Source organism: Triticum dicoccoides, chromosome 6A (genome assembly GCF_002162155.2).
Source record: "Triticum dicoccoides isolate Atlit2015 ecotype Zavitan chromosome 6A, WEW_v2.0, whole genome shotgun sequence".
NCBI classification, from domain to species: Eukaryota; Viridiplantae; Streptophyta; class Magnoliopsida; order Poales; family Poaceae; genus Triticum; species Triticum dicoccoides.
Window position 1 is genome coordinate 538340345 of NC_041390.1, and position 9929 is coordinate 538350273.

General features: G+C 47.3%; 1 protein-coding gene across 1 annotated transcript; it reads right to left on the bottom strand.

The window, feature by feature from the left end:
* Nucleotides 1-715: 715 nt before the first annotated feature.
* LOC119317768 (U-box domain-containing protein 11-like) lies at nucleotides 716-4919 on the bottom strand. The gene is made up of 4 exons (XM_037592268.1): nucleotides 4289-4919; nucleotides 2650-2766; nucleotides 2108-2563; nucleotides 716-1996 (listed from the first exon to the last, which is right to left on the bottom strand). The coding sequence occupies exons 1-4, from the start codon at nucleotides 4580-4582 to the stop codon at nucleotides 938-940; spliced, it is 1926 nt and encodes a 641-aa protein (XP_037448165.1). The 5' UTR covers nucleotides 4583-4919; the 3' UTR covers nucleotides 716-937.
* Between the last annotated feature and the right edge of the window lie 5010 nt (nucleotides 4920-9929).

Sequence of the window (9929 nt, forward strand, 5' to 3'; positions counted from 1 at the left end):
GGGGAGGGGTGGAGGAAGTTTAAGGGTGGCGGTTGGCATGCCCACGGCTTTGATTTTTTTTCTTTTTTGCAGCTATTGCATATTTGCAGTACTTGGAGGCAAAACATGAGGCCACCCCAAAAAATTTGCAGCACCAAAAAAAGATAGGGCATCTGCTGAAGCTGTGTTTTTGTACAAATGATCTAAAAAAACAGTTTTTTTAGACACTTGGCCTGTTATACATAATCGGTTGGAGATGCTATCACGGCCACAGGCTCTCTCAACAGATGCTGCACCCGTTGGTTAATGGAAAGCTCTTACCCCTGAGAAGTCAAATGTTCACAAGAGACTACACAGTTTCAAACTGTTAAAGAAAAGGGGGTCCGTGCATGTCATCGTCAGTATCCATACTTGCATCACCAGGATCTTGGAGCAAAAAGGGTCACAATTACCGTGTGGATTTTCAAACCGGAATCACCTTTGTTGCTGTCATGTCCAGACGAGCATACTCGGGACCTCTAACAAATTGGATTGCAACAGATGATGGCGACGTAAGATTTATACCAGCACTCAGTGCTGTCAAAATCTCTGGTCTTTCAGAGGAATGGGGGTTAACGGCACAAAAGAAGTACTCCTAGAAAAAAAGCATATAGTTATGTCAAACTGGTAGGCTGGAAAACGAAGAGGTCGTGAATAGATGTTTCGATGGAGACTGCAACAATTTTCTTCTATAAACTAAAAGGCATAAATGGAACTTCATGCACATGAGATGAGAAACAACACATTCAGATTCAGCAACACCGACCCTTTTTATTGTAGCCATCAATGAACACATCTGAGGGTGTCTGAAACCTCCACACCAGCCCACTACTTTCACACTGAATAACAGATGAGTTTACAACTTCCCGTATGTATAACAGACGCACACATGAAAAATGGTATGCGACGGGCGAGCAGGCTAGAGCACCTGCAACTTACTGAGATGCTCCAGGAGAGAGGTCGCCTTGCGCTTGGCTCTGTCCGAGCCGGTCTTGGACAGCTCCGTTAATGGTATTTGAGCACCCAGCCTCCCTATGCAAGCGAGATTCTGGGCATCCTTCTTGCAGAGTGCAAGTAAAATGGCAGCGGCATTCTCCTTGTTGCGGGCCTGGCTTGATCTTAACAAATCGATCAAGAAGGGGATGGTGTGAGCCTTGGCTATCGCCGTTTTGCACTCGTGGTGACTCACGAGAACCGACAGGATTGTGAGCGCCTCGTCGGTGGCTCCGGCGCTAGATGAATCTTGCAGCATCTGAACCAGTGGCGACAATATTCCTGCCCGGACCGCGCGGACCTTGTTTGCCTGGTATATGCATAGATTGAACAGTGCTGTTGCTGCATCTTTTCTACCTCTTGAACTACCACTCTTCAGCAGCTCAACCAATGCTTCAATCGCCCCGGGGGTGCTTCCTATCATTATCTTGTTATCATCGATTAGTGACAGGCTGAAAATAGCTGCAGCTGCATTTTCTCTTGCCTCCATGCTACCCGTCCTAAGCACTTGTATGATTGGGACAATGGCACCACCGACCACTATCAGTTCCTTGTTTTGATCATATATGGAGAGATTCAAAAGAGATGTAACTGCGTGTTCCTGGGTTTTGGGGTCTTTTGAGGACAAAAGTTTCACTAGAGCAGGAATGGCACCGGACTCTGCTAGAAGCATGCGGTTGTCTGTACTTTTTTTGGCCAAGGATCTTATTTCAGCAGCAGCAGATTTCCGTTCATCCAATGAGCTGCAAGAAAGATTGCGAACTAATGCTTCAATTGCCAATCTGTCCTCACCGACCTCTATGGAAGAACCTTCATATTTCGATCTTGTAGGTGGTTCGATCCCTTTTTCCTCACACCATTGCAATATCAAACTTCTCAGTACATAGTTTGGGGTTAATGTAAGGTTTAGGAGCTTCTGTTGAGTTTTTGGGCACGTCCGGTTTCCACCATCAATCCACCTTTGAATGAAAGCACGCTCATATGTCTACAACAATAGCAAGAATATTGTCAGAAGATGCCAAATATATTTGAATCATAAACAGCAACACCCTAAGGGCAGGGCGAATAAATAATAAGTGATGGTGTGGAAATTTACCTGCCCTGTTGACACAATGACAGGATCTCTCATCAGCTCAAGAGATATTGGGCAACGGAAATCTTCAGGCATAGCTACAGTGTCAGGCTTCTTAACATTGTCAGGTGAGTCTTTTGCTTCATCACTTGTTTGGTTATCACCATTTGTTGGTTTTGCAGAATCAGCAACTGTAGCGTTTTCAAGCCCTTCAATTAGCTCAGACGTTATTTTTTTAATGTCAGATTTAGATATCCCGCTTATTTCTGAAATTAGTAAAGCAACATGTTGCAACTCCAGATGATCACTGCTCAAGTTTTCCAACGACAATGTCTCTCGCTGGCTGTGTGGTTCTTCAGATTGTGATCCAACATTATCAACATGATGAGCTAAGATATCATGAATTTTTGAAAAAATATTTAGATCAAGGGCTCCCTTCTTCTCCATTTCTCTTTTAAGCTGACCCCGCACTAAATCAACCTACAGATTAATCAAATTAAAGCAGGTTTGATTAATTAATGAAGGATCAATCTCAGAAATGTATCGGTCAATCAGGTTAACTATACCTCTTCTTGAACTTCATCAGATATTTGAAAACAACTATGCGGTAGATTTGTTAGAGCTGCTTGCAACTGCCAAGTCACATACTTGAACTGAACAGCAATATTCTTGTCGTTGACATCCTTAACAATGAAAACAATGAAGCATAAGAATTAAAGATACTAACATGTTATTGAATGCAAAATGACTATATAAAAGGGCATGAAGCAGGTCAGACTACAGATTCGATACAAGTGCATCTGTGGTCATATTCAAAAGGTTGTTCTCAACTGAGCCGACTGACATGCACGTACCAAGCCATTAAAAATCATATCTAAGTTGGCAGTAACACAGGATGTCGATACGATATCAATACAGCATTGGAAAGAATAATGAACTAGATTTCATATGCACATGGTGTATGAAAGTTTAATTATTTAGGCATGACATATTTGCATTACGAACTAACACAAGAAAAAGTTTTTTCCTACATCCAATCCTGTCAGTTAGTTTAATCATGTGCTAGCTTTCTAGGAGATTTCGGATAAAAGGAAACATGTGCTATTTATATACTTCAAACAAGATCAGTTTGGCCCTACAAATATAAACATCATGTGGAGAGAACTATCCTGCAGGGAAGTAGGGAACACAAGCTAAAAGTATCATACTATTGTGTCTCCTCTTAAAGATAGAATCTAGTACTAATATATTTTGCTAAAGATCATTTGTGCGCCTGAGTCCTGAAGACTGAAGTAAAGAGTAACTTGGGGACAAATAGCTCAAAGAACCTCGTGAAAATTTAGAAGTTACAAATTTACAGTGACAACTACTAAACACTTATCTTACTTGGACCAATTTTAGGAGAGATGGTTTCAAGCAGTCAAATGACTGGCTTATCTACTCCACCGCATGCACACAATCATTCAAATTTGTCAATGTTATCCCAAGTAGCATAGTGTGGTATTGAGACCAAAAGCTAATTTGACAAAATACAAGACCAGAGATCAAAAGGCTCCAGTAAGCAACAACAATTTAGATAAGAAAACCCTAATAAATACTTTTAGGCAACACCTAACCCAATTTATACATTCGATGAGTTCATGTAGACTTGATATGCATTCTTTATTAGATATTGAAGGTTGCAAAATAGCAATGAGATTTCGGGTGGATAACGGAAAAAAGGGACGGTAGGAAACCAGGTCAACATGACACTGTAAACCTGTCGTCCTTGCTAAGCATGCTAAGACGTTACTTGTTTGACACCTTCGTTCTTCTTCCTTGGTGCACACAAGTTTATATTCATCGATGCATCGTAGAAGTATAGGAGGGCACGCATGATTTGACCATATCAAGATGCACCCAAGTCTAATAAGATCTACAGCTGTAGCACTTAAAATATCACAGCTGCAACTGGAGCCGCTGGACAGGAAGATCTATGCGCAAGAGAAACTAAAAGTTTCGTGAATGAATTTCTAAAATCTTGCCCGCTATACTAATCGTCAACGGAAACGAACCACATGCCGAAAAGAGAACTATATAGAGAAGGCCCGAACTAGACGCCGCGCAATCGCGCTCAAGTGTTCGACGGAATCTCGCCAAGAGCCGCGCATCAAGAAGCGAGCAATGCAGAAGGTTTGATTCGACCGAGAGATCTCCGCCAGTCACCTGATCCGCGGCCCCCGTATCGACTGCCGGCACGCGGCCGAGCGCGACGAACCTCCTGGCGGCCTGGAGCGCCCGGAGCAGGTCGGCCACCCACGCCGCCGCCTCGGGCCCCGCCGCGCCGTCCTCCCCCGCCGCCTCGGCGACCTCGGCCACGAGGTGCGTGAGCAGTGACACCTTCCGCGCGAGGCGGAGGCAGTCGGCCCGCAGCGGCTCCGGCGCGGCGGCCAGGTCGGCGGCGCCCACGGCCGCGATCTCCCGCACGATCTCCGCCGCCGCCCCGGCCGTCGCCGCCATCGCGACGCCCCGGGTCAGGACTCCGCGGGAAGTGGAAGCGGTGACGGTGGCGGTGGGGAAGCGGAGGGGGGAGGGGGCATGCCAATCTGCAATGTCAACGTCGGCAGTAATGTAGGAGTAGGGAGGAGCGCCCGCGCAGGCGCAGCCAGCCGCGTGGTGCGAGGGGGCTCGGGGAAGGAAAGGGGTGATGATGGCGACGACGATGGTGGGCTGTGGGTTAATGAAATGCGGGGCTGGGCTCGGGTTGGCGGCAGCTAGCTAGCTGGGGAGGAGCGAGGCTCCGGTGAGGTGCAGGTGCAGGCCGTGCGGGAGGGGAGGGGAGGGGAGGTGAGCTGGGGGTGGGGTGGCCACTGGCTGCCGTTCGCGTGAGGAGAGGAGGAGAGATTCCCGGGCAGACCGGAGTAAACAATTGCCAGGAAATCGGTGCCCGCCTGGCTGCAGCCCCCGGGGAGCGACGGGTTCCGGATCCCGTGTGGCGCCACGCTCCGCTGCCGGGGACGCGGCACCATTCATTGCTAGGGCCGCGTTATGCAACAGTTTTTTTTTTAAGAAAGGAAGTTAATTAAGACATGATCTTTTGGGACGGTTGTACTCTTTTTATTACCACAACTCATTTTATTAACATAGCAGAGTGGGGATTAGAAAGAAGTTAATTGGCATGAACATCTTGGCTCTTCATCATAATTTCTGACCATTCGTCATTTTTTGGCTTGCATTTCGCGAATTACTGCTGACCAAATTAAGGAAGAAACGACTCTCTCAAATTCCCACATGTAATACCTATTCGACGCTGAACGGGGGACTGAGACCATTCGTGTATAATCCCTCCACGTCTCTCCCTCCCCTCTAAATTATGATTTCCATCCCAATAATTAACCACTTGGCATGAAATTCTTTTTCTTTTCGCCTATATATCACACGTTTCAACGACTCGGCCATGATGTTTATTCTTCTCAAGGTGAGCTCGACGGAATATGTCTCTCGCTTAGGTTCGACAAACGAATATGTGAGAAGTGATAGGTGGCATGGGCCGAGTTTCGGCCCAGCTCAAGTTGAGATCTGGACTGAATAGACATAAAAAGGAGCTAAGCCTACTCTCCACTCAATGACATGTGGGATCTAGGTGTCAGTATTCACATGCCTTTTATTACTAGTTATCCTTATATAGATCTATCATTTAGAAAAGGGCAACGATCTGCGCCGGCGCACCGGCCCAACTGTTGGGCCGGTCGCACAACAGCCGTTGGATCCGACCGCTGGGCCGCTGGATCCCGCCAAAGAAAACGATTCCCCCTTACTTTCTTCTTCCTTGCGCGAGGGAAAAAAGGAAATTTGCAGGTCAGCCTCCTCGTGCGCGCCCTTGGCCGCACCGTCGCAGCTCGCCGGCCTTCTCGACCGCCCCGTCGCATCTCACCGGGCCTGCTCGACGTCGCAGCTCATGGGGGCCGGTCCATGTCACAGATCGCCGAGGCCACCGCAGCTCGCCGGATGCAGCTCCTGTTGGAAATATGCCCTAGAGGCAATAATAAAAGGTTATTATTATATTTCCTTGTTCATGATAATTGTCTATTGTTCATGCTATAATTGTGTTATCCGGAAATCGTAATACATGTGTGAATACATAGACCACAACACGTCCCTAGTGAGCCTCTAGTTGACTAGCTCGTTGATCAAAAGATAGCCATGGTTTCCTGACTATGGACATTAGATGTCATTGATAACGGGATCACATCATTAGGAGAATGATGTGATGGACAAGACCCAATCCTAAGCATAGCACAAGATCGTGTAGTTCGTTTGCTAGAGCTTTTCCGAATGTCAAGTATCATTTCCTTAGACCATGAGATTGTGCAACTCCCGGATACCGTAGGAGTGCTTTGGGTGTGCCAAACGTCACAACGTAACTGGGTGACTATAAAGGTGCACTACGGGTATCTCCGAAAGTGTCTGTTGGGTTGGCACGAATCGAGACTGAGATTTGTCACTCCGTATGACGGAGAGGTATCTCTGGGCCCACTCGGTAATGCATCATCATAATGAGCTCAATGTGACCAAGTGGTTGATCACGGGATCATGCATTACGGTACGAGTAAAGTGACTTGCCGGTAACGAGATTGAATGAGGTATTGGGATACCGACGATCGAGTCTTGGGCGAGTAACGTACCGATTGACAAAGGGAATTGTATATGGGATTGATTGAATCCTCGACATCGTGGTTCATCCGATGAGATCATCGAGGAGCATGTGGGAGCCAACATGGGTATCCAGATCCCGCTGTTGGTTATTGACCGGTGAGTCGTCTCGGTCATGTCTGTGTGTCTCCCGAACCCGTAGGGTCTACACACTTAAGGTTCAGTGACGCTAGGGTTGTTGAGATACTAGTATGCGGTAACCCGAAAGTTGTTCGGAGTCCCGGATGAGATCCCGGACGTCACGAGGAGTTCCAGAATGGTCCGAAGGTGAAGAATTGTATATAGGAAGTCCAGTTTCGGCCACCGGGAAAGTTTCGGGGGTCACGGGTATTGTACCGGGACCACCAGAAGGGTCCCGGGGGTCCACCGGGTGGGGCCACCTATCCCGGAGGGCCCCATGGGCTGAAGTGGGAGGGGAACCAGCCCCTGATGGGCTGGTGCGCCCACCTTGGGCCTCCCCCTGCGCCTAGGGTTGGAAACCCTAGGGGTGGGGGGCGCCCCACTTGGCTTGGGGGGCAAGACACCCCCCTTGGCCGCCGCCCCCCCATCTAGATGGGATCTAGAGGGGCCGGCGTCCCCCCCTTGGACCCCTATATAAAGAGGGGGGAGGGAGGGCTGCGCACCCAAGCCTCGGGCGCCTCCCTCTCCCCCCTGTAACACCTCTCCCTCTCGTTAGAGCTTGGCGAAGCCCTGCCGAGATCCCGCTGCTTCCACCACCACGCCGTCGTGCTGCTAGATCTCTATCAACCTCTCCTTCCCCTTACTGGATCAAGAAGGAGGAGACGTCTTCCCCAACCGTACGTGTGTTAAACACGGAGGTGCCGTCCGTTCGGCGCTCGGTCATCGGTGATTTGGATCACGATGAGTACGACTCCATCAACCCCGTTCTCTTGAACGCTTCCGCTCGCGATCTACAAGGGTATGTAGATGCACTCCTTTCCTCTCGTTGCTAGAAGACTCCATAGATTGATCTTGGTGATGCGTAGAAAATTTTAAATTCTGCTACGTTCCCCAACAGTGGCATCATGAGCTAGGCCTATGCGTAGTTTCTATGCACGAGTAGAACACAAATTGTTGTGGGCGTTGATTTTGTCAATTTACTTACCGTTACTAGTCTTATCTTGATTCGGCGGCATCGTGGGATGAAGCGGCCCGGACCGACCTTACACGTACGCTTACGTGAGACTGGTTCCACCGACTGACATGCACTAGTCGCATAAGGTGGCTACCGGGTGTCTGTCTCTCCCACTTTAGTCGGATCAGAGTCGATGAAAAGGGTCCTTATGAAGGGTAAATAGAAATTGGCATATCACGTTGTGGTTTTGGCGTAGGTAAGAAATGTTCTTGCTAAGAAACCTATAGCAGCCACGTAAAAAAAAATTGCAACAACAATTAGAAGACGTCTAACTTGTTTTTGCAGCATGTGTCGTGTGATGTGATATGGCCAAAAGGATGTGATGAATGATATATGTGATGTATGAGATTGATCATGTTCTTGTAATAGGAATCACGACTTGCATGTCGATGAGTATGACAACCGGCAGGAGCCATAGGAGTTGTCTTAATTTATTTATGACATGCGTGTCAACATATAACGTCATGTAATTACTTTACTTTATTGCTAAACCGTTAGCCATAGTAGTAGAAGTAATAGATGACGAGACAACTTCATGAAGACACGATAACGGAGATCATGATGATGGAGATCATGGTGTCATGTCGGTGACGACGATGATATGGCGCCCCAAAGATGGAGATCATAAGGAGCAAAGTGATATTGGCCATATCATGTCACTATTTGATTGCATGTGATGTTTATCATGTTTTACATCTTATTTTCTTAGAACGACGGTAGCTTAAATAAGATGATCCCTCGTAATAATTTCAAGAAAGTGTTCCCCCTAACTGTGCACCGTTGCGAAGGTTCGTTGTTTCAAAGCACCACGTGATGATCAGGTGTGATAGATTCTAACGTTCGAATACAACGGGTGTAAGCCAGATTTACACACGCAATACACTTACGTTGATTTGACGAGCCTAGCATGTACACACATGGCCTCGGAACACGGAAGACCGAAAGGTCGAGCATGAGTCGTATAGAAGATACGATCAACATGAATATGTTCACCGATGTTGACTAGTCTGTCTCACATGATGATCGGACACGGCCTAGTTGACTCGGATCATGTTTCACTTAGATGACTAGAGGGATGTCTATCTGAATGGGAGTTCATTGAATAATTTGATTAGATGAACTTAATTATCATGAACTTAGTCTAAAATATTTACAATATGTCTTGTAGATCAAATGGCCCATGTTAATGTTGCCCTCAACTTCAACGCGTTCCTAGAGAAAACCAAGCTGGAAGATGATGGCAGCAACTATACGGACTGGGTCCGGAACCTGAGGATCATCCTCATAGCTGCCAAGAAATATTATGTCCTAGAAGCACCACTAGGTGAAGCACCCATCCCAGAGAACCAAGACGTTATGAACGCTTGGCAGTCGCGTGCTGATGATTACTCCCTCGTTCAGTGCGGCATGCTTTACACCTTAGAACCGGGGCTCCAAAAGCGTTTTGAGCAACACGGAGCATATGAGATGTTCGAAGAGCTAAAAATGGTTTTCCAAGCTCATGCCCGGGTCGAGAGATATGAAGTCTCCGACAAGTTCTTCAGTTGTAAGATGGAGGAAAATAGTTCTGTCAGTGAGCACATACTCAAAATGTCAGGGTTGCACAACCGCTTGACTCGGTTGGGAGTTAATCTCCCGGATGACGCGGTCATTGACAGAATCCTTCAGTTGCTTCCACCGAGCTACAATAGCTTTGTGATGAACTTCAATATGCAGGGGATGGAAAAGACCATTCCTGAGGTATATTCAATGCTGAAATCAGCGGAGGTGGAGATCAAAAAGGAACATCAAGTGTTGATGGTGAATAAAACCACTAAGTTTAAGAAAGGCAAGGGTAAGAAGAACTTCAAGAAGGACGGCAAGGGGGTTGCCGCGCCCGGTAAGCAAGCTGCCGGGAAGAAGCCAAAGAATGGACCCAAGCCCGAGACTGAGACTGAGTGTTTTTATTGCAAGGGAAGTGGTCACTGGAAGCGGAACTGCCCCAAATACTTAGCGGACAAGAAGGCCGGCAACACTAAA

Excerpts from the sequence above, each read along its gene's own strand:
- LOC119317768 (XM_037592268.1), bottom strand. The coding sequence starts at position 4,582 with ATGGCGGCGACGGCCGGGGCGGCGGCGGAGATCGTGCGGGAGATCGCG. Across the intron at positions 2,564-2,649 it reads CTGATGAAGTTCAAGAAGAG|GTTGATTTAGTGCGGGGTCA; the intron begins GTATAGTTAACC and ends ATTAATCTGTAG. Across the intron at positions 1,997-2,107 it reads TCATTGTGTCAACAGGGCAG|ACATATGAGCGTGCTTTCAT; the intron begins GTAAATTTCCAC and ends CTATTGTTGTAG.